General features: G+C 38.8%; 1 protein-coding gene and 1 pseudogene across 17 annotated transcripts in view; one reads left to right on the plus strand and one right to left on the minus strand.

The window, feature by feature from the left end:
• Positions 1-25,034, plus strand: part of Arhgap21 (Rho GTPase activating protein 21) — a 125,992-nt gene that overhangs the window by 51,829 nt on the left and 49,129 nt on the right. For 16 of the 17 annotated variants that reach the window (XM_060372344.1, XM_060372349.1, XM_060372353.1 and 13 more), the window contains 2 exons: positions 916-1,095; positions 3,169-3,193. In XM_060372344.1, coding sequence (XP_060228327.1) covers positions 916-1,095; positions 3,169-3,193 — 205 coding nt within the window. Of the gene's footprint in view, positions 1-915; positions 1,096-3,168; positions 3,194-25,034 lie in introns of those variants that run through there. The other variant, XM_060372355.1, reaches the window with a different exon arrangement.
• LOC110558168 (large ribosomal subunit protein eL37-like) lies at positions 13,713-14,045 on the minus strand (annotated as a pseudogene).

A 25,034-nucleotide genomic window follows, 5' to 3' on the forward strand; every position in this document is an offset into this window, starting at 1 on the left:
CTAAAGACACAGAGAGCTGTTCTCTCTTGGGTTAGTGATCCTGACTTTATAGTGAGTCCTCAGCTTAGCTTTAGTTTCTCTCCACCCATGTTCATCTGGAAAGGCTAAGGCCTAGAGTGGGCGGTGCTGACTCTTCCTGGGTCAGTCAGGTGAATGTGAACGTTTTTTGAAGTGTTAAAGTAGGGGAGTACATTGAAGCTGCTTGCACTGAAGCCTGAAGCCTTGAAGATGCACAGGGTAAGAATTAAGACTTAGAGTACGAAAGGGAATGAGGTATGAATTGGTTTTTGGTTTCTTTTAGTCAAGGGACCTCAAAAGATAGACTCTTGGAAGAATTGTAATCTCTGTGAAGGATGAAATTTGGGGTTAGAACTGAGCTATTTTCTAGTATTTTCCAGTATTTGTTGCATTGAACTGTATGGAAAAGCTTGAGCTCTTTCCTTGCTGAGAATTGTGTGCCTCTTTCATTGTTTCTCTTCTTTGCCCTTTGTGTGTTGCTAGTTATCAGCCTCATCTAGCCAAACAGCACACACTCCAGCCTCCGTAAGAGACCCTGTCTCAAAGGACAAAACAGCAGAGAATCGTAGAGGAAGACACCAGATACCCTCTGGTCTCTGTATGCATGTAGAGGTGCCCGTGTCTGCATGTATACATGCACATTTCCCACACAATTTTGCACATGTGGGCACACACACACACGCAAGCACCTATGCACATTATGCACACACACACACACACGCGCGCGCACGCTTTTTTGGTTTGGGGATAGTAATGCATCTAACTCTAGGAGCAAGTGAATGTCCTCTCCACTAAGTTCGTATTTACATACAGGTATTATATTTGTACATAATTTTTTTTCTAAAATAAGTATGCCGTTTGTTCTGTAGTTAAATGTTACATATCTTTGCACTTTAGGTGTCAAAAAATAAAGATGGAAAAGAACAAAGTGAAACCGTGTCACCATCTGAAGACGAACCCTTCTCCTGGCCAGGTCCCAAAACAGTTGTGTTGAAGAGGACACCGCAAGGCTTTGGTTTTACATTAAGACACTTCATCGTTTACCCTCCGGAGTCTGCAATTCAGTTCTCACATAAGGTAAGAAAATTTCCATCTTCTCCCCTTCCCCGTTCTTCTCTTCTATCATAAAAGAAGTGTGACATTTGCATTCTAAATCTTTTTAATATATTTTTAAACCTACAACAAAAACTTTAATTTCTGTAATATAAATATATTCAGTGATTTCTAGGCTTTGTTCTGCTCTTTATGATATGTAACTTTCCCTGCTATCTAGAAAGATTCTGTATTCTCTGGTCAGACCATGGAAATTGGTGGTTAAAATATACTTGTCATTGCAAAAAATTAATAAGAGTAGAAATTTGCTCACTTTTGCATATATCATATGATGGTAAGTCAGAATCTTAAAACAGGGCTGATCAGAGTAAAATGTGTGAAAGGGGGCAGTGTGTGATGATTTTAACTGCAGTTGACATGTGTAACCACTGTGTTTTATCGCTACTCTGTTAGCTCACTTGCCACACAGCCTTCACCCGTGGCATGAGCACATGAAAACTCAGTTAGGTCCTTTGTTGAATAAGTAGGGTGGACCCAGAACTTGAACTTGGCTAATGTATAGAATAAGACATGAAAAGGTACTGTCCCATTGTGTCTAGAGACCACGCTCTTCTTACTTCATCTTTTTAAGGTTTGAGATGTAGACTCACTGTGTAGATTTGGCTGGTCTCAGACTCACAGAGCCCTACCTGCCTCTGTCTCCAGAGAGCTGGAGTTAAAGGTGTGCCGTCATGCCTGGTCCCTTGTTCATTTTCCCTAAATGCCTCTTTCCAGGAAAATATATTGTAGGATAACCTTTTAAAGGCACCAGATATCTCTTAAGAGTTATTAATAATTACTACAATTGGAGTTAAAATTTACCAGTCAGGTTTCCTAAAATCTATGTATGGCTACTGTCTGACTATTTTAAGAATCTATTGATCTTAAGAGCTCTGATAATATTACTTACATATTTGCCAGATACAGGTTAGAGCTGTGTAATTTTTGTCTGTTTAGTTTAGATCACAAGAAGCATGTAAGTATTATGATTTCTATAAAATAACTTGCTCAGCAAAGGTCAAAAATATATTAGAAAGTATTTGTGAAGTCTGGGTCTGTTCCCCGACTCTGGCTCACAGTAGTTCTGTGACCTTGAGTACGTCACTTGTCAGACACTAAGCAGGAATCGTTTGGAATGGGAACTGATGTCGACGATGTTCCACGTAGCCATGCAGTACTGCAGTTTGCTGCTGAGATTCATGCACATAGTTCTCGGCCTTTATATGCTATCCATGGGAAGTATATTGGGTTAGTTTTCACTTTAATACTGAAATTTTATGAGTTCATTTAAAGATTCTGTGTGTGTGTATGTGTGTGTGTGTAGTAGACCTAGGGCATTACACTGCACCACTGAGCCTCAAAAGAATTTAAAACAATTTTCAGTGTTTTATAGTTTTTAGAAAGTGTACGATTGATAACAACAATGCCTCTATTATGTCATTTAGCTGGCAACTGATTTGTCTCAGAACAGAGCTTATAACCAGAAGAAAAACAACATTTGGGCAGCCAAAATAAAGGTCAAGAGTTATGTAATAAATTACCAGCCTTCAGCCAAAGCTCCGTTTTTGTTTCTGCAGTGCATGGTAGCTTTGATTCGGTCTAGGCTCAGCAAATACTCGCCTTGATATGTTTCCATACTAGCTGTTTAAAGTTGCTTTTCTAGTTTCTTAGCTAGGCATAGGCATCGTGGCAGAAGAGCCTAAAAACACCAAATAAATGAACTTCCAAATTGAGTACAAGAACTTAAATCTGTAGCAGTTAGCTTTTTGATGGTCACTGCAGTGCAGTAAAAATGACCAGCCAGCTCTCAAATTCCACGTCCACCTCTCTCTGTCAGCTTGTTTGGTTCCTTCACCTCACTTTCCATAGCTACCCCACAGACCTCAGTATTTCAGAACTACACTGCTGGGTTTGTTCCCCCCTTCAGACAAAGGCACTGTTAATAAGATTCTAATTGGTCCTTGTTATACATCAATAATATGTTTTAAAATAGCTTTTCTGTGACCAGGTAAGAGTTTGCTATTGGTACTCAGATGTATATTTTCTTTTATTTTGAAGGATGAAGAAAATGGAAACAGAGGAGGTACGCCGTAAAGTCTTTACTTTTTCTCTAAAGGTTTCCCTGTTCAGGTCTCACCATTGTGGAGGTAGTAGCAACTGAGGTGATTTCTCTTTTGAAGTTCAAGTATAGAGCAGTTTTTTTAGGTGTGTGAATCATGGGACTTGAATATCCTTTGCTTGCTTTGTGAATTCTGTCACTTGATTGCTATAATTTGAGCACTAATGCTTTCATTACTTATCCAATGCAAGTATAAAGACACTCTGCAAGGTTCTTATTTCGGGAGCTTTTGTAAACTAAGTGCTCCTTTCAGAGAAGGAGCCTGTTGTGTTTTGGCAAGGTGGCTTTGGGTTCTTCTTCTATCTAATCTTACTCTAAACTTAAGTTCACTTAATTCTGATTTGTTTTTCTTTAATTTTTCAGTCAACTTTAATGAAATAAAGTTTACATGCAATAAAATAGACTCTTAAAAATGGTATTTCTGGGGACATGTTAAAAGTAGTTACTGCTCTTCTGGAAACCTGAGTTCGGTTCCCAGGACCCATTGGCTCAGAAACTCATGTGTTTCCAACTCTAAGGAATCTGGTGCTCTCTTCTTAAAAGTGCCCATTCCTGTGATGCAGTGAACAAAAATAAGAAATTAGCATTGCTATAGGGTATTTAGTGTATTATCTACAAGTGTTTAATTTCTGTAACTTTCCCAGTAGCCCTGTTGGGTTTTGTTCTAGGATGATACTTTGCATTTAGTTAGGAATCTTCCCTAAAATCCTCCAGTCTTTATTTCTCTCCTTTGTTCTTGTTGTATCTTGCAATCCCAACATTGTTGTGAATCTGCCTGTTTTTGTATTTTGGGATTTTGTTTTGTCTGATGCTTTCTTACCACCAATTTGAGTTTAATGCGCTTTTAACAATAATACCACATTTGCACCAGCTATAAATTTGACAGTATGTAATGTTTAGTAAATGCTATGAATCTTCCATTCCCATCAAGATATAAGAATTCTGTGTCTTTTGCCTGACTGTCTAAAATGTATTTTTGGTACCAACAGTTCTGTGTGTGTGTGTGTTTTCTGAGTAATTTTGTTTGTTTCTATTTCAAGGATAATCCACTTAGCATTAGTTGATCTTTGTCACTATTTGCCAACCTGATTTGGGGTCCTAGAATTGTCAAATTTACGGTTAGCATAAAAAGGAAATAATTTATTTCAGTACTGTCCAAGATAATCTGAGGGTATAGGTCAGGAAACAGATTATAGATGTTACCTGCGCAAGATGGGCCACTCCTGTCACCATCTGGTACGCACCCGGGTTTAGGATGAATTCCAAATGATCCTGGTGTGACAGAAGCAGGGGTGACTGGCAGAATAAGCACTAGTTTGAGAAAAGGGCATTTGAGTTCTCTGTCACATTCCTGTCATTTGTCAGGCCAATGTGCCGAGAGATATGGCACCCACAGCATCTAGAATGCCATGACCGTCACAAGGGAAATGCTTAATAAACATAGAAAATGATAACCAGGTGTGTGTGGATGGCTGTGTATCTGCCACAGCTTATTGAACTGATTCGATGTAGTTATGTGCTTTGAATGGGAAGAATAAACTTAAACACTTGGAAGGGCCAGGTCCTAGAGGAAAAAAAAATGTGGAGAGGGGCACTAACATTAGTATACAGGATAATTGCCCACTCCATACTGCTCTCAAAAGGACAGGGGCTGACCACATACAGAAACACAGGTTATGTAGTAAGAAATAAGTTAATTTTAAAAAGGAGTGAAGTTAGATGGGCAGGAAACGGGGAGTGGTTCTGGGAGGAGTCTGGGGAAGGGACAAATACAAAACACAGGAAATTCTCAAAGAACTGGGATGTTTGGGGTGAAAACATTAATTGGATGACAGGAGATAAAATATAGATAAGTCTGTGCTGTGGGTCCAATACCATTATCAAAGATGAGCTGAATTTGCTTTTGAGCTTTCCACTAGCCAGAGTCAAGGAAGAATAGGAATAGTTAGGGCTGCACATCATCTGTAAAAATACCGTCTTTTTTCACTGAAGGCTGAGACTGAGTTTGCCTTACATGACCCTGTCCTGGGAAACAGAGAGAATGTAGTCAACAGTAGTTTCAGCAGTGTTGCTCCAAATGACTATTTTTTTTTTTCCAATGAATTCACATCCCCAGGATATAATTCCTTTAAAGGGTTTCTCAGGCAGGAGCAATGCTGTGCCTCGGGCACACTGGTATGCCTGTGGGTAAGTTTGTTATCTCAGTGGTGTTGCTGGCATTTCACAGGTAGGCAAGCGGCTGTGAATGTCCTATGTAAAAAGTAACTTAGAAAGTGTGGACCTTTTGTACCTCAGAAAAACATGAGAGGGTCTGAGAGCACCTGAAGAGGCTGGTCTGTTACACACAGGACATACATGTGGAAAAATAATTGTTCGGTTTGGGGAGGGGGAGGGAATGTGCCACTAGCACACACTTGAACACTTAATCCAGACCATACATCAGAGTGCATGTTAGGGATCTCTTTGCCCTGAGGATGAGATAGTAGTCTTCTCTTGTAGGTAAATCAGCTAAAATAGCTCGCTCAGATCACCTGGCATGTGAATGGCAGAGCTGGACTTTTCAAATCAGTTATCTTAGATACTTCAAGGTCATAGTTTTGTTTTTACACTTGTATCTGTTGACTTATTTTTAAGTATTTTTTTTCTCATTTCTTCAATTTTGTTTCAAAAGTAGTTCTACCTTTAAACAATGTTCTAGCCTTTAGAACCAAGAATTATTAGATACATATATGTTTTAAAATTTACCCTGTGAAGTGTACATGGAGAAGGTTAAGATAAGGAAAGATTTCGTATTTGTGAATACCTAAAGATTAAAAAAAAAATTACATTAAGGCAAGGGAGCCCTAAATACCTTCGAGAAACAAACTTTGCTAACTGTGACAATCTGAATATCTGTTTAGCTGTGGACCTAAAAAAAAAAAAAATTCCCTGAGCCTGAGAAGTTTCCAGGGCTCTGCCTGCCTGATTATATTTTTACTTTTCATGGCTGGGCTTGTATGTATCATCCCATGTGTGGTCCCAGGCTAGTCCACAAAGCCCGTTAGCCTAAGCAGAGTAGTAGTATTTCAGCTAAACTAGTCCATTACATTGTATTCTGTATTAAAACAAAACAAAAAAAAAAAAAAAAAAAAAAAACCTTCCTGCTCCTGAACAATTAAATATTCATAGATGAGTTTTTTGAGTTCACCCTTGTTAGGCAACTTGTATATTTACTGCTTTAATTCAGTGGAAAGTTATTATTTTTTTTCAGTCTTGTTTTCCTTTTAAAATGTGTTTCCAAGTCTGTTAAGATTATAAAACTCATGTGAGTTTTGTTTAGTGTAATAGAATCCCAGCTCCTGTATAGTGATCAGAGTCAAAATGTAGCATTACTGAAGAAAAGATGACTGCCACAATTGTATTATAACACTTTTAGACCCTGTTATAATGCCAAGATTTTGTAAAGCAATTTAAGGCTTTGCTTGGTGTTTTTTCCTTTCCGCTATGTAGTGAAATCTCTCTGGGCATTTAATTTGCTTTGTTTTGTTTGTTTTATTTTTGTCTTTTGAGGCAAGATTTCTCTGTGGAGCCTTGATAGTCCTGAACTTGCTTTTTAGACCAGGCTGGCCTTGACACTGAGATCCACCTGCCTCTGCCTCCTGAGTGCTAGGATTACAGGCATGTGTACTGCACCCAGGTATGGCATTTAATTTTCTAATATCTAAACTTACCCAGCTTTTGTGTTTTTTCATCCTGTGCTTGGGTATTATGTTTTAAAAAATTATTTTACATGTTTTAGTTTTCTTTACAGTGATGTAATATAAGAAAAGGCCATATAAACAGAATATTTTAAAGAGAATAGTTGTTTTGGACAATTGATATCATGTTGACATTCCATTGTCCTTTAAACTTCTAGAGTAAATGCTCATAATTATGGGAGTAAGGTTGATTATTGCTATTATTTCCCTTTCTTAGTTCCATTGTATTTCCATTTTTCAAACATGTTAATATTGGGGTACCCATTAAATTGTCTCAGTTGTGACATCTGTGATTTGGTTATTTCCAACTCTATAGTCTTTACTAGAGTGTTGAACAGTGGTGAGACTCAGAATGGGCCAGATGCAGAGGAAGGAGCTCTTCGGCACCAGCAGAGCCAGAGTGGCACAGCAACAGCACTGCAGACTTTGAACTGCATAGCCAAAGTACTTGAATTTCAGGCTGATGGGAAGAGCATGTTTGGGAAATCTTGTTTAGACTGTGTCTAGGTGCCTACCTCTCTGTGTGAGGTCCAGCCTCCATCATGCCTTCTTTCTGCTTTTTCCTTCATGGTACTTCTAAATTCCCAGGGAAAGAATTGAATCGGACCAGTTAGTCATTCAATGCAGGTGTACCTCAGGCACTGTGTGTAGAAAACAAGTGTGCTTCAGTGAAATGCTTTTTGTTTTGGTTTGTTTTGTTTTCTGAGACAGGTTTTTTTTTTGTGTGTGTGTGTGTAGTCCTGGCTGTTCTGGACTCTTGCTCTGTAGACCATGCTGGCCTTGAACTCAGAGATCTGCCTGTTTCTGCCTTCTTGAGTGCTGGGTGCCACTGCATCTGGCTATGAAATGCGTTTTTAGTTATGAAAAAGGAGTTTACAAAGCTAAGAAGATGGAACCTATTTTATGCTATATTTCCATCAATTTCTGAAAAGCACAGTCTTTCAGAATAATGTTAATAAAGTATGGACATGAAATTGTATTGTAAGTAGTTTTTCTGGGCAGGTCAATAATAGCCAGAGGATGAGAAAGAAGCACATTTTCATTGCTTTTTAAATGCAGGCATTCTGACTGAGCTCTGTGGAGCCCTTAGCTGAACCTTACAGGAGACATATTTAACTGGATTGTTTTTTATTAATGTAGCCGGAGAGGTATTAATTGCATATTTTCTGTTAACTTTTAGTGCTGCTTAATGGTGTCTTAGTCTTGAGCATATTTTAGGAAGTAGGAGAAGCAGATGACCATGATGGTGACTGTGGTAGATGGGTGAGCAGTAGTGGCGACCACATTGTTCTGGGGCTTGCGTCCTTAGTCCTCAGCACAGCTCTCCAGGGTGTATGCAGTCCTCGTGTCTAGTTTTGGGTGACATAACTGAGACATTTAAGTGATTAACAAGAGGTAGAATAGTCAGCTTCTGGAGTTTCCTCTGAGTTTCTGCCATGGCCTCCCAGAGCTTAACTTGTGGAATTTACTCATGAAAGTGTAGCAGAAAGAGGGTTATGTTCTCTTGAATTGCTCACACTGTTAATGGATGGCTTGCCCTGCTTCAGGTTTTGGTTTGTGCTTTCGGATTTGGCTTGTGCAAAATAGCGTTTCCCACACATTCTTTAATTTTCCTCATCCTTATAGTCTAGCATGTTAATGGCTTTTGTTTGTTGAGCCCCTGCCTAAGAACAAGGTATATTTATTGCCTTCATGTCTAAATGTGCTTTCCATGTTGGGTCAATTATGCTTTTGATACATGGAATTGTTATTGTTACTTTTATGAGATAATAAGGAAAGTCTGTGTAGTATGTATTAACACTTAACCTTTTTATGGCTGGAACATTTCATGTCTGTATCTTTCTCTACACACACGTACACACACACACACACACACACACACACCAGTGTTTATCCATTTATCCATTGACAGACGTTTAGACTGTTTCTCAACTCTATGGCTATTGTGGTTAGGGCCCTATGAATGTGTATGTACTGGTCTTTGAGTCTGTGTTTTCAGTTGTTTGGGATGAATACATAGGAGTGCAGTTGATGGCTTGTACTGTTTTCTTCTCAACATTTCTATGTTTCCATGCAACACAGGAGGCTCTTCGTTTCTCTATATTCTCTCCAAATATTATTTTCTGTTTTTGCATTAGAGCCAACTTGATGTGTGTGAAGTGAAATCTCATTGTGGTTTTGATTTGCATGTTCCTAAGTGATTAATGCTTTTAGGCATCTTTTTGTGTACATATTGGCCACTTGTGTAACCTATTTGGAGAATTATCTGTTGCTGTCCATTGCTCATTTTTAGTTATTTTTAAATTATTATTTTGTTATGTATGTATGTAGGTGTTTTGCCTTGAGGAAGTCAGTACAGCATGGGACTGCAGGTGCAGATAGCTGTAAACCACCATGTGGATAATTGGAAACAAACCCAGTTCCTTTGGAAATTAACAGCCAGTGCTGTTAATCACCCATCCATGTCTCTGGCCCTTGTTGCCCATTTTTAAAATGAACTTGTGTTTGTTTTTTTTTTCTTCAGTTATAGTTCTTTACATGTGAATTCTACACTCTCAATGTATGGTTTGCATTTACTTTTCTCATTTTGTAAGCTCTTTTCATGTTTGGGATTTTTCTTGTTTCATGCCCTTTTTTAGAGGAGGGGTTAACAGAAGGAAATTCTCTTATTGGCCATGTTGTCACTTCATTCTCCTGATAGCGTAGTTTTTGAGTAGTATTTAGTTCATCTACTTTTTATTTTGTTGCTCATGCTTTTTTTAAAAGCATTTTAAATGAGTTAAAAGCGTAAAAGAGTTTGTATTGTCTGTAGGGAAGACAGACCTAAACTCACGTGTTGAATTGGCTGGGAAGAAAACAAAGATGTTTTTCAGTGCTGTATCTATTGGCATGATGGTGCTCCTACTGTCTGTCTTTAAGGTGCTTTTTTGATTCATCAATCACAATCAAAACTGCAGTTTGCACATCATTATTATTTTGGTGTGTGGTTTGAGACCAAGATGAGTTTTGTTGTTGTTGTTGTTGTTGTTTTCCCTTATATTGGAAACCATGGTTTTGCACTTGGCAAGTCCCATAGATGGAACAGTGTCCTCAGCCTGAGGGAACACTATATTCAGATTATGCCGATGCTTATCTGCGAATATACATTTGTTAAGCTAATTGAACCTTTCACTTAATGAATTTTATCTTAGTTGTAAATTACAGTTATATCTCAATAGATGACTTAATGAATATGTGCCATTTGTTCGCTCTGCCGTTTATGGAGAGTAGTGTTGGAGTGTTTTGAACAACAAGGCTATGAACCTTCTTTCACTTGCTTTGAATCCTAAGGCATGCATATGTAGGAGTGGCCCTGCTGAGTCATGGGTGCACCGGGCACAGTTGGCTTCCAACGCAGTTGCACAGGCTTACACACTAGCAGGCACAGCACTGCCGTAGCTCTGCAGTGCCGCTCTACTGCATGTTAACCTTTTCCAGATTTTGGTCATTGTAGTTGGCACGGACAGTAGTAGGGGTTATAGTTGTTTTTTTGTTTGTTTGCTTTTTTTTACTGTACATTTTCCAGAAGATAAAAGCTGATCAAAGGTCCATTTTAACTGTGTACTTGTAGGCATTTTTTGAATATCCAAATTGGGAATTTGGTAGCCACATATGTGTAATGGATGTCCATATACCTTGCCATTCAAATTTTTTACTAATTCTGATAAGATTCTCATTTTAATGCAGTCTGAACTAGTGACACTATGTTTTTAGTACTTTGAGTTCTCTGTAAGAAATTCTGCTGTATCTATTGGCATGATGGTGCTCCTACTGTCTGTCTTTAAGGTGCTTTTTTGATTCATCAATCACAATCAAAACTGCAGTTTGCACATCATTATTATTTTGGTGTGTGGTTTGAGACCAGGATGAGGTTTTTTGTTGTTGTTGTTGTTGTTTTTTTCCCTTATATTTATTTCAGTTACAGTGTAGCGGAAACTGCCTTCCTTAAAGTATCTGTCAGGGTTGGTCTGCCCTGGACTTTGTTCTATCCTGGAAGTTGGCATGTGGCTGGTTATTATATAACTTCCCAACCAAGAATGTTTTTGTATTTTCAAAGCTTTGTTTAAAAAGGAAAGAAAGAAAGAAAGAAAGAAAGAAAGAAAGAAAGAAAGAAAGAAAGAAAGAACAGGACAGAGACTGTAGGTACTTACAAAGCCCTAAATATTTACTATTTCACAGATACACATCCTACTTGTTCTGTTCTGTTGGTCTTTTTGTGTGTATTTGTTTGTTTTGGTGTTTTTGTTTTGTTTTTGTTTTTTGAGACAAGTTTTCTCTGTGTATCCCTGGCTGTCCTGGAACTCACTTTGTAAACCAAGCTGGCTTCAAATTCACAGAGACCCACCTGTCTCTACCTCCCGAGGGCTGGAATTAAAGGTGTGAGCCACCACTGCCTGGCCCATTGGTCACTTTATTTGCATCAAGACAACACTGCTTTTGATTGCTGTGGCTTGATAAGTGGTTCTAGCCTATATCTTATTCTTCATTTGTTCAAGATGCCTTGCTTGAACTGAGGTATAACTCAGAGTTGTTTCCTCAGTAATTTGGCATAAATGAGGCTGGATTAAAACCACGAAAAGAAAAGAAAAGAGCCCCGACTAATTTTGTAGTATTATAAAAGTTTTAGAATTAGGTTTTCAGTTGCTAGAATTTTTATTGCATAAGTAGTACTTACAAAATTTAAATGTTTAAAAGTACCCGCCTTCATGAGGCAGAGACAGAGGCAGATATGTCTCTGTGAGTTCAAGGCTAGCCTAAACTATAAGAGATCTGTGTCGGCTCAATACCCCCAAGATTTAGTTCACAGCACAAAGGACATTTATTTGCCCCATAGGAACAGAAGGCAGAGAATAAAAGACAAAGACAGGAGATAGAGGAGTAGGGAGAGGGGGAAGGAGTATTTGTCCCCAGGTTGCTGTGGGGCCAAGGACTGACTGCCTCTGGATAGAGAGGAGACAGACCATAGCCCATAGGCAAATGGCAGTTTATAAAGGCAAAATGGGAAACTCCATGTTAGGATGACGTGCTTAATCTTAATTGGGCACGTTAATTAGGTAAGCCAAAGGGGTTTTGAGTGCTAGACTCAATACTTTGATAGCTGGACCTTGGTGGTCAGCCTCAAAGAAAGAAGTGGCCAAATAAGGGAAAAGACTTTGGGGGCTAGTTTTAGAAATGCAATTAATGTTTTTTAACAAGGCAGAGGGAATGGAGGAGGGCAAAGCCTGCCAGAGCAGTGTTTGCTATGCTTGTGCTGGCTGGAGTCCCTTCATGGACTGAGTTCTGGGACAGCCAGGGATACACATTGAGATCCTATCTTAAAAAACAAAGCATGCGAGCAAACAAAAACACCTAAAACAAAGCAGTCCTTGCCTTGTTGAATCTTGTAGTGTGTGTCTCATATTAATTGGTCTGTATCTTTTGGAATAATCCTTTGATTGTTCTTTGTTCATTTTTTGATACAGTAACTATATGCTGATTGGATTTTTAGATGTTAAACCAACCTTGTACAACCAAGCTTGTTTGTACTGTTGTGCTCATCATCAGCTTTGTCTGGTTCTCTACTTGAAGATTCTTCCTTCTGGGCTCCGTGACTGTGTATTGGGACCAGCAGACATGGAGCAGCAGCTAGCAAGATGTAAAGTGTTAGCAGGGGCAGTGATCAGAATGGACAAATATCTGAAGAGGACAGGGAAAGGATGGAGTGATACAGATCTGGTTCCAGGGAGAAACGTGAAGGAAAGATTTGTTAGTAAAAGCCTCAGACTTCAGTCTGGCTGTAAGGAAGAATCAGCTAAGTCTGCAAGCAGTAGAGGGATTGAGGGAACAATCTTCTGGAAGAATCTTGCTTTGGGCAGCAGTGGGTGCATGCAAGCTTAGTGTGGATGTGGCAGCGCTTCTGATGGTTGGAGCTGCTGCCTGCACAAGCTTGCAGAGGGATGCTGGCACAGTACCTCCATGCTTGACAGGCTGGGCTTCTCTTTCTCCACCCCAGCTGTCAGCATTTGATGCTTTCCTGCCTGCCGTGCTGTCTGCCCTGAACACCTTGCGTCTCTACCCCGCCCTCAGACATTGTGATGCGATTTGCCCTGTCTTGCATTCCTTTGGTTATCTATGTGAGAAAGAGTTGACCATGATGCCAGCTTTTACTGTATGTACTTAGAAACTTTTGTTTATAGCTAATGAAAAATTTTGAGTTTTTTTGTTTGTTTGTTTTGTTTAACCTTTTTAAAATTTATTTTTATTTTGTTTTATGTATATGAGTATTTTACCTGCATGTATGTCTGTATACCATTTTCATATCTGGTACCCACAGTGGCCAGAAGAGGATATTGGAACAGTGTTTGTCAGCCTTCACATTGCTGCCACCCTTTAATACAATTACTAATGCTGTGACACTTTAATACAGTTCATCTTGTTGTGCTGACCCCAACCATAGAATTACTTTTTGCTGTTACTTCATAACTGTAATTTTTCTACTGTTATGAATTGTAATGTAAATATCTGATATATAGGATATATATATCTGATATGAAACCTCTATGAAAGTCGTAGTGACCCACAAGTTGAGAACCACAGCCCTGGAACTAGAGTTACAGTTGTTAGGTACTGTGGAGGTGCTGGGAATTGAACCCCTGTCCTCTGTAAGAGCAGCCAATGTTCTTAACTAAGTTATCTCTCCAGCCACTTATTTAATCTTTTTTTTTTTCTTTGAAACCAGAGCATTTATTTTATGACTGACTGAAATCCTCAAGATTAACTGGATGCTGCAACAGCTGCCCTCTTGGGTTTAGGTGTTGTTTCTTCACGGAATCCATGCCTGAATCTGCTACAGAAAATTTTTAGGTGCCTCATCAACCCAGTTTTAATAATGTTTCATCTCTTATCCTTGCCACCCCAGTTATACTTCCTCTTGCACTTGGCAGGGTCGCCACATTTGCCACAGGTGGACTTTGAAGGCAGTAGGCCTCAGAGCCACAGCGGCAACAAAATGTGTGTGTCTTATTGCGATGCTTTTCAAAGGATGATGTTCCTTTAATCATCTTGCTTCTGCCACCGAGACCAAAGAAACTCTTATTTAATGTTTGTTATAAGAATTTTGATTCAGACTTTCTTATAAATTTATTGTTTCAGATTAAAGCTATTTCTCCTTCATGCTTTCTCCTTGATATGTCAAGTAATATAGTCTCATTCTTTTAGTAGTTAGCTTGGAAACTCTACTTATGTCTCTGCTGCGGAGCTGAGGGCTCTGATGCCAGGTGAAGTTGATGAAGCTTCTTGGGACTCTGGATAGTCTTTCCTCCTCACATTTTGTCACTGTCTACATTTATTTTTTTCTGGACTTCAAAAAAAATTCTTTATTTTTTAAATAAAATGACTGGATTTTTATACTTTTGCTTGAATTAAAGAAGCTAATGGAAAAGTGATAGCCAGTTCCAATTTTTTAAAGGGCTATTCTGTAGGAAATGTTTCACAATAAGAGTAAAGATACATTCATTAAAAACACACTGGAAAATCCCTTCTGTTAAGAAGCAGCCTGTTGATTGTTCATGTCTGCGGGGAGTTAGGTGAGAATTCCTGCCTTTTGATATACCAGTTCAGAGAAAATGTGGCACTAGCACAAGTTCGATACCAGGAAATAAGAAAAATTTGGTTATTAGATTATGCAAAGTAAAATACTTAGTTGTTCAGTGTGGGGTCCCCCTCTTTCTTTACTCCCTCCTCTTTGCTTGTCTCTTTCCTCCTTCCCTCTTCCTCCCACCCCAACCCAACCCTTGCACCTTGTAGAATCAGGATCTCTTTATGTTGACTTGGCTGCTGTTGAACTCTGAGACTCAAATTTGATTCTCTTGTCTCAGCCTCCCAAGTCAGGCACTGACTACAAAGCTACACACTTAGCTATCAGTATGTTTTTTAAATAATTTCTATGAATTCTTCCCAGAGTAAAGATTATGAAGGATAGGAAATGTTTTATACTGCTGAATTTCCAGTGACTAGATACCGGGTGCATAGTAGGAGATTATGTGCATCTGTGACATTTGAGTAAAGGGAAGAACACTGACACCTTTGTGGTGGCTACAGTAGTACTGTTCCTTTGCGACTGTTACCCACACTGCAGAGTATGTCAGTCTTTATGTGCTGCTGGGTGGGAGACTAATTCTGTGTCTCCCTTCTTACTCCCTCCCTATAGTCTCTGTGAGTTAAGGGTTAGTGGCAGTTAGTGATTTAGAAACCATATTTCAAATAACTAAGCATGTGTATTGAGAAAATAATAAAAATAGGGCAATCTTGGGTTTACATAGAAATTTATACTCTGTAAAACAAACTGATAGGTGAAAAAATTAAAATAAAATCTTTATTATTTAAAAATGATGAATGGTAATCTATAATGAAAGGAATTAGCTGGACTAAAGCAGATGTTAGAAATCCCATTTTTAGGAGTAGACTTAAAGACTTGAAAAGCATAATACATGAAGTTAACTTGGTGGTCAAGAAATTAGATATGATTTCAAAATCTCTTAAAGAGTTCTAAATACTTCATAAAACACGAAGGATAACTTCAGAGAGAAATGATCAGTGATATTTGTCAGAGATGTAATTATAAAATAGAGAGAAATGACTTTTAGAGATTGAGCAGTCTAGCTCTGAGCTCTGCAGATATTTTCTGTTAGGAATGTTGCCTGCCTTGGGCAGCCCTGCAATTAGGTGATTTTAAGCTGTCTATAAATTGTGACCTGGATCACAGACATCACCCTCCTGGATTGCCCCGTTCTTGCTTCTAATTGCCTTCCAGCTAGCCTACCTAGAAAGTATGTGATTTCTAACTTAATAAAAGTTAATTGTAGGAATTACAGCTCCTGTTTTTGTTGTTTGGCAGATAACTTTTCATCTTTGGTATAAAAACAACAGAAATATTTACAGCTAAATGCTGAGTACATTAAACTAAGAAATACATTTCTTGTTTGTTCATTCACTTAGCAAACATCTGTTCAATCTGTCCCATGAGCCAGACACTAAGCTGATTGCATGGAAGGAAGCAGCATGGCCTCTAACCTCACTTCCCTCAGAGTGTTGATCGAATGTCACCTGATACAGTGGACTTCCTCAACCATTTAATAAAAACAGCCCTGCCTTTCAGGCTCCCTTTTCTTCTCACTCTGTAGTGTTCACCATAACATCACCTCACACTGATTTCACTACCTTTCCCCCTCTCAGTTGAAATATAGGACACAGACTTTTGGTTCTTTTTTTTTTTTCCCCTCTTCAAACTTAAAATATAGTTTCTGCTATCCATTTATTAGAAACATACAGACCCACAAATTCACACATGTGACACTCTGGTTTCAAGAAACTAATACTCTGTTAGAAGATGGAAACATAAAAATAATTTTTAAAACACAAAAATAAAAGTATGTACAATTGTTATAGGATTGTGGCAAAAGAAATCATTTTACTGCCAGGGAAAGGTTCATAGGACATTCGTTAGACTATTGCTGGACAGATGAAACTGTGGAAGAAGGTAAAACAGCATGTCAGAAGAAACTTCTGAGACATTTATAAGTAATACTTGCCTAGACTTGGGAGAAAAATGGATGTGGGGCAGGGTGGATTGTGTGTTATTGGTTGTGGGTTACTGATTCATGGAGAGTCATGCTACCAAATGGTGCAAGAGGGGCCACATATCCCTGTCCCCAGGGAACAGGGTTCAGATTAGGATAAGGTGCTTTTCTGATGCTGCTAAAACCTAGTTTGGAGTTATTTAGCAGAGGAGTGGTCACTTAGAAGTCATCAGGAGATATGTCATAATAGCTCCTGGCATAAGGAAACCTTCCAGAGAGCATGGAAACACAGGGTAAAGATGGGGCCGGGAAAGATAAATGGCTACTAATGGCCAGAGAAAGAAGAATTGGAAAGAAATCAGAGAATAAGTAGAAGAGAGATCTGAGTTTGCACTTTGTTAGGTAATATGTGGTAATTTTAAGGTGCCAGTGACAGACTTTTCATTTGTAGTAGAGGATGCATTAGGACAGCGACCAAAATATACAAATTATTGAAGTTACAGAGAAAGGAGAGCCAACAGGGACGAGGAAAGCAGGTATTCATGCGTTGGGACATTCGTACATCAGTGCATGTGCAGGGTCAGCATTGGTAGCTGTGGCATGGTGATGAGTTTGTGTGTCTGTCCTGCAACAGAAGCGCTTGAAGATCAGTGAGGATAGAAAGCCCTGGTGAGACAGGCACAGCAGCACCAGCCAGCCACATGGAAGGGAAACTCTGGGAGGGAACTTCGCAGAGTTGACAGAAGTATGTACATGAAAAGTGCGAGCTGTCGATCAAGGCTCTGAAGAAGGCTCAGGGGACCAAATCCTTACTTGAGACAGAACACGGGAGAGAAACCCCTCAAAATGAAAACTGATCATAAAGGGAAAAAACAGAAACGAGGCTAGAGCAGCAGAAGTGCGGCGAAGTGGGACAGATCAGTGTGACCTGCTCTGCAGGGATCGCAGGTTAAAGTTTAAGAACCACCTTGAGGGACAGGAGTTGAAATCCAGCAAGAGCCTTTCCCGAGCATCGCCAGGGACTTGTTGCACTTAGAAAGTAATTCACTGTGTTACTGAGATTCATTCAGCTGTACTAATAGGCCAAGAACTGGGGAGGCCTGTGGTGTGGTTGTCATTCCTGTAGTTAGGTGGGCAAACTGTATTCTTTGTAAGGTCGTGGGGGAAAGGAGGTTGAAGTTGCTGGTACATTTTGTTCAAATGTGGGTCTATAGGTGATTTTAGAAGGATTTCTGAGGGAGGCTGGCAGTCTTGAAGTGCACAAAGGAAGGTCTGGACAAGACTGAGGAGTAGTCTTACTAACTTGTCAAGGGGTTGAACAGTAGCAAATTCAGAGACTGGGAGTTGTTGCTTATGATTAAGAGTGTTGTAACAAATTTGTCTACGTTGTCAGGGAAATTATAGCCTAGCATATCAAGAACAGGACTGTGACTAGATCTGATACATGAGTTAAGAAACTCCTAAAGCTTAAGGGGAAAAACAAACAAACACCTGACATGTGAACTTCAAGCACTCTGAAAGGCACTGTTTGTAATAGAGAATCAGCCTGAGACTGGGGAAGTCCTCTTTGAATGATAACATGCTCCCAGAGTTTCTACTGATCTATAGCACCGAAGCTTTTATGCACTCCTGACACCTGCTGGTGGTACACTCACACTGCTCTCTGTTGCCTCCCTGTCCTTGTACTGATCAGGTGGACAAGAACATTATTATTTTTTACTTTTTTAAAATTTAATTTTATTTTTAATTACACTTTATTTACTTTGTACCCCCCCTTTAGTTCCCTCCCTCCTCCCCTCCCAATCTCTTCCTTCCTTCTCCTTCTCCATACATGCCCCTCCCCAAGTCCACTGGTAGGGGAGGGTTTCTTTTTCTTCCTTCTGATCCTAGTCTGTTAGGTCTCATCAGGAATGGCTGCATTGTCTTCCTCTGTGGCCTGGTAAGGCTGCTCCCTCCTCAGGGGGAGGTGATCAAAGAGCAGGCCAATCAGTTCATGTCAGAAGCAGTCCCTGAAGAACATTATTTTTATGCCTGGAGACAGACCCCAGAAGTGCTTCAGGCTGTTGTATTGCTGGCCTTTTCCAGGGTGGCATTTGGAATTAGACAGAAGGTATTGATTGAGTGCCGTTCTGCACACTTGAGGTTTTCATGTGATTTGTTTTCTCTTCTATAAACTCACAGGATTTGAATATATAGCTTTAAAAAATCAACTATAAACTCACCGATCAGATCCACTATAACCTTATGGACTTTGAAAATGTAGCTGAGAAGACCCATTATAAACTCACGGATTTTGAATACGTAGCTGAAGAGATTTATTATTAACTGATGGAATTCAAGTATAAAGCTGAGCAGATCCACTGTAAATGCACGGAATTTGCATATATAGCTGAGAAGGTCGAATATAGACTTCCTGAATTTTAATATATAACTTAACAGATCCACTACAAACTCACTGAATTTTAATATATACCTGGGTAGATCTACAGGAATGAGAAAGTTGGTTATAAACTTAACGTAGGGTTGTCTAATGATTTTCACATGTGCGACCTTTCTGAATTTGTCTCGTGGCTTTGGGGGCTGTGTTGGTCCTTAGCGTTAAGTAGATATTTAAGGAGATAAAAGATTGGTTTGTGCTTAGCTTCTTTGAGAAACGACATTCCATTTTTCAGAGAGCCACTGAAGCATTTTTCATTTTCTTGTAAGTTACTTCTAAAGTTCTTATCTTTCAGCTATGCCTGCCAAAGCATTTACAGTATTTATAAATGAATTGACATTTGAGATTTAGCTTAAAAAGCTTTAGAAGGATATGAGTGGGCTTAAATGAAACAAGATTTTCATAGGCTCCTGGGGCTTCGTGCTGTTAGCTTCTCTGGTTCTGAGTGTATGAAACATTCCTATGGCAAAAAAAAAAAAAAAAAGAAAAGAAAAGAAAAGAAAAAGTTTGAAAAACTTAGATGTATCTGATTTGAAAAAGTTTAACGTGAGCAACTTTAAACATAGTATGCTCTTTAAGTTCTAAACAAATTTCTTTATTTTACTCCATTACTTTAAAGTCAGGTTGCAAAAAGGGAATATATGTTTGTTTATAGTATATGTAATTGTGATTGAAACATGACAGGTCACATCCGGATCCCATTCAGAGATATTGCAGCTTGAGATCAGGAACTCTTAAAGCTGTCAGATCTGCAGACTGGGAGGTAAAACTTCAGTGTTCTAACAACCATTCTGAAAATGAGTATATCCTGAGTGGAATATGGAGAACACCTTGATTTAATAAATTACTTTTTTTCCGCTCTGTTGTGCTTCAGTGTTTGATTACATACTGCATGCATATTTCTAACCTTAGGCAGTTTGTCTCTGTTAGGGTTTTAAGATGACTTATGTAGCTAGATGTAGTGACTCGTGCCTGTAATCCCAGCCCTTGAGAATCTGAGACAGGGTTGTGTTACGTTCCAGATCAGCCTGCTGGTGCATTCCTGGGCCACCTGAGCCAGCAGTACCACAGACAGGAAGCATGACACCTCATCCTCTGATATTGGTGTCTTTGAGTGGATGACTAGCAAGGGCTGTGGATTTTTTTTTTTTTTTTTTTTTTTTTAAGGAAGCTTCATACTGTTTTCTGTAAAATGGTTGCTGTGTGTGATTAGTTTTATGTTGACTTGACACATGCTAGAGTCATTTGGGAAGAGGAATTCATCCTGCTCTTCTTTTATGTCAGTGTGTAAGACTTATAGTTTTTTTTTCCTTATAGTTAAAAACTATGTAAAGAAAATGAGTACATAAAAAATTTAGATTTTTTTAAAAACAAACTAAATCTTACAAATATTATTTTTATTTTTTAAAATTTTTGTTGTGAGATTATGATATAATTACATTGTTTTCCCCTTTCTCCTTCTTCCCTTCACCCTCTCCTGTATACTTACCTCCTTGCCCTATCTCAAATTCATGACTTCTTTTTCTTTGGTAGTAGAAACTGTTGTTATTTTGTGGTGTTTGTGTTTTTCCCTAAATCTATAAATATAATCTGTTCAGTCTGTTCATTGTTACTTGCATGTATATGTTTTCAAGACTGACCATTTGGTATTGGATAGTCAATTGGGGGGCTCTTTGATAGAGAAGATTTATTCTCCCACTCTCGGTATTCCTTAGTTGCCTACAATTCTTTGTCTGTGATTGAGGACTCAGGAGTTTCCCCCTTCCATGTTAGCATCTCTGTTGGTGTTGTCCTCATTCAGCTCATGTTTAGGCATTTGTGCTAGTGAGGCTTCATGGGTGTAACTTCTTTGACATTTATGAGAGACATGATCTCACAGCAAACATCTTGTTCTCTGGCTCTCACAATCTTTCTGCCTTTCTTCAGCAATGATCCCTGAGCCTTATGTGTAGAAGTTGTTTTGCAGATATATCTATTGGAACTGAGCCTCACAGATCTGCATTTTGATCAGGTGTAGTTTTCTGTAATGATCTTCATCTGCTGTAAAGAGAAGTTTCCTTAATGAAGAGTGAGGTCTACTCTTATCTGTGGGTATAAGAAAAAATATTTAAAATGTAGGTATGGATTATGCCAGTTATAGGTTCTCCTCCAAGATCCTTGACTTCACTATCCCCAGGTACTTGGCTAGATTTCTAGTACCAGGCGTTACTTCCCTCTTGTTGAGTTGGCCTTAAGTCCAATTAGAGAGCTGTTGGTTGCTGCTAAGGTATATGTGCCACTATTGTACGCATGCCGTGCTGGTTCTTGTGGTTTATAAGCATCATACATATCTGAGTAGGACTTGGTTGTTTCTCTGCTTTGGAAGTTTGTGTGACACCTTTTGGTATCCTGAGTTCCAGTCCTCAGGGAGGAGATTTACGTAAGTCCAGCGCAGGTCTTCAGGGTCCTGTATCTGAAGTACATGATGTCTTAGCAATGAGGACTTACTTTCTGCCTCCTGGAGGCAAATAGGGGCAACAGCAATAGCCTATACTATTTTAGGACTCTCTTGGACAACCTTGACCAACTCAAAAGAGAGCTGGCTTTTCATGCCTGGTGTTAGTGTTTTTGTTAAATAGTCGGTGGCTCTTAAGAAGAGCATTATTAGCCCAGATGGATAATTTCATTTAAACAGTGTGTGTTGAAGGTTAAAGTTTAATTTATGTTTTAGTTAAACAATGGTTATTCCTAAACCAGCTGTATATCCAAATCACCACACAGAGACTAGGATTTTATTTAATTAACCTAGAACACAATGCTAGGCAATGATTATTCCATCCTAAACCCCCAAGCCTACATAGTTTCCTCTCAATCAGAATTTCCAACATTATACTTGCTTTTAGCCATATCTTAGGTCTGATTCAGATCAATTATATGCTGTTGGAAGTGGGACTGTTATTGAGAAAAATTGCTTCATAATATCAATTCTACCTGATATTTTCTTGATTAATGATTGATGTGGGAGATCCCAACTCACTGTGGATGGTGACAGCTCTGGCAGGTGATCCTGAGTTGCATAAGAAAGCACCCGAGGAAGACACAGTAGCACTCCTCCCTGGCCTCTGCTCCAGTTTCTGGATCCAGGTTCTTGTCTTGAGTTCCTGCCCCAACTTTCCTTAGTGATAAGAGTATGAGCTGATAGCGATGAGAACTATAAGCTGAAATAAGCCCCTTTCCTCCCAAGTTGCTTTTGGCCATGGTGTTTTATCACAGCCCTAGAAACCCTGAGATAGCTATATCACTTTATTGCTACCAGCAGCGTTCAGGGCTTTTCTTTCTTTGGGTCCTTTCCAGAAGCACTTGTTACTTTGTCATTTTTATGGTAGCCACTGTGCCTGGGATGAAGTTCTAGCTCACTGTGGTTTTGATTTACATTTCTCTGCTGTTTAGTAATATGGAACTTTTTTTTCCCCACTGTGTTGACCACTGTATGCTAAGAAGTATCTATTTACATCTGTTGCCCATTTTTAATTGGGTTGGTTTTCTTTTTCCTATTGAGTTTTTGTAGTTAATATTTTGATTTTTTTGTGCTTAATATTTTGATTATCAACTTTTTTCAGATGTTTAATTTTCTCTTGTTCTGTGGAATACCTCGACTGTGATGATCATTTCCTATTTTCATGAAGAATTATTTAGTTTGATATAATCCCATTTATTTTCTTTGGTTTGCTGTGTTTCTGAGACATTGTGAACATACGTGAGAGAGAGAGAGAGAGAGAGAGAGAGAGAACATATTTTTCAGTCTGTCCATTGGTACATTTACTTTGTTCTGGAACTGTAGGATTCCCTAGCTGTAGTGGCGTGTTACTCTGTGGCTCTTCAAAGTCCTTTACCTAACTGGTGTAGGTCAAAGGTTGTTTCTTTGTAATCTTTTGGCTTTGTGTACTTTATACTTAAATTTTTCAGGTAATCTAAATGCTGTAGGTGATTTCAACTTTAGCATTCTTCAAAGAAGTTTGTTACAGATTTAAATCATCCTTCTTGACTCTGGAGATGTCATAATTTAAGCCACCAGTCTCTTTGGAGATAGGAATCTAGTTCCCAACAGCAACATTGGAACATTTTGTGCCTGTACCTTCCTTTACGCTTTCTTCTTTTTAATTTCTGTTTTCTTTGGGCTGTGTTCTTCAGCATCCTTCTGATATGACAGTTGAGTTTAATGGATATTTTCTTAGCCGGTGTTTTCTGATACAAATTTGATGTCTTCTAATGTGGCTCATCTTGATCTTTGTGAAAATTCTGTCTGTAAACCTGGCTTACAATAAAATGAGAATGGTCATGTATATTAAAAATCTTTATGTTAACCCACAGCAGTGTTGTCAGGTAGGCGTAGTTATTGTTGTGGCTCCTTCACAGACGGACAGACTGGCACACATAAGCAAGTTATGTAAAATCACTTGGAGATCTAACTGCTAGGTAAAATAAGGAGTATTCAGTTAAATTTAATCTTCATGTCAATAAATATTAGTTAAAGTGTATCAAATATTATAAAAGTTAGCAGCCCATTTGGAAAGTAAATGGTAAAGATAGGGTTTCAAACTATATGTTCTGGCTGTAGGGCCTAAGATTTTTCTTAAATACTCCATTAAGCTGGACACAGAATCAAAATCCTGGACAGGCAGTGTTGGATGGCAGCTTCTACCTGTATATTACCAATTCTTTTTACATAAGCTGCAGCTGATTGCATAACTGTAAAGTTTTGCTCGCTCTAATTTCAAGTGTACTCCTGAGGTTTGAGTCAGTTCCCATGTGCTTTTCATGCATTTTATTCAAGCATGGTCGTCTTAGTTAGCCTTTTGCAGCCATGTAAGCTTCATTCATTTGCTCTTTTTGTTTTTCAAAGCTAAAGTTTTAGATACACTAAAAATAAGTATTTTGAGAAGGTCAGTGGAGAGACACCTGAATAAGATACTAGACCTTTAAAACATGTTTTGTGTGTTTTCAAAAAGTCAAGAATAGTGAAGTAAAGGTAGAGAAGTAAAAGTGACTTTTCAAGAATCCCCAAGACAGTTGTCTGGAAGCAGAGAAATAATTCTCCCCCTTGGATTATCAAAATTTAGGATTGGGTTGTTTTGTTTCTAGAAACTGACCTACAAGAACTAATGATCTGTGAGATTGAGTGATACAAATTTTCTTTACTTATCTCTTATTTCTGTTTATTTGGTATATGTGTGGTATGTACATGTGTGTACATGTATGGATGTGGGCACTCTTACTCAGACAGACGTGCAGATAACTTGGGGTGCCATCCTCTGTCTCTTTCCACCTTAGTCTTTTAAGTTGGATACCACACTGAGCCTGGAGCTCAGGGTTGCAGTTAGGCTGGCCAGCCATGAGCCCCCTGAGATCTTCCTGCTACGATTGGTTATAAGTGTACTGTCATGCTTGCCTTTTTACATGGGTGGTAGAGATCCAAACTCAGGCCCTCATCACAGCAAAAAGTACTCTTCCCATTGAGTTGTCTCCCCAACATACATACATACATGCATGCATGCATACATACACACAAACACACACATGAGGCCCTTATCACAGCAAAAAGTGCTTTACCCACTGGGCAATCTCTTTAACATTCATTCATTCGTTCATTCATTCCTCTGAGACAAGGCTTTACTCTAGCTAGGCTGGCCTCAAACTCAAGATCCTACTGTCTCCACCTCCAGAAGTTTAAATTATAGGTATGCACCACCATACCTGGCTTCATACACATTTAAATTTGATACATTTGAGTTCAAACTCAGAAAAAGTTTCAAACTCTATCTGTGTCTGTTTGTCTGTCTCTCCCCCTCTCTTTCATGTGTGTTTGTGTGCGTACTGTTAAAATTAATGAGCTAAATGTTTAACTCAATATAAAGTCAGACTATAGAAATTGAAGAAAATAAAATTCCTCCTGAGACCTACTTACAGTTAAGGGATACCTGAAGAGTAGTTTTCTTTTTAAAAGAGGAATTAGATGAGACCTGATCAGAAATAGGAGAAAGCCCATTAAGACGAAT

This window comes from Meriones unguiculatus, chromosome 19 (genome assembly GCF_030254825.1).
Source record: "Meriones unguiculatus strain TT.TT164.6M chromosome 19, Bangor_MerUng_6.1, whole genome shotgun sequence".
Classification (NCBI taxonomy): Eukaryota; Metazoa; Chordata; class Mammalia; order Rodentia; family Muridae; genus Meriones; species Meriones unguiculatus.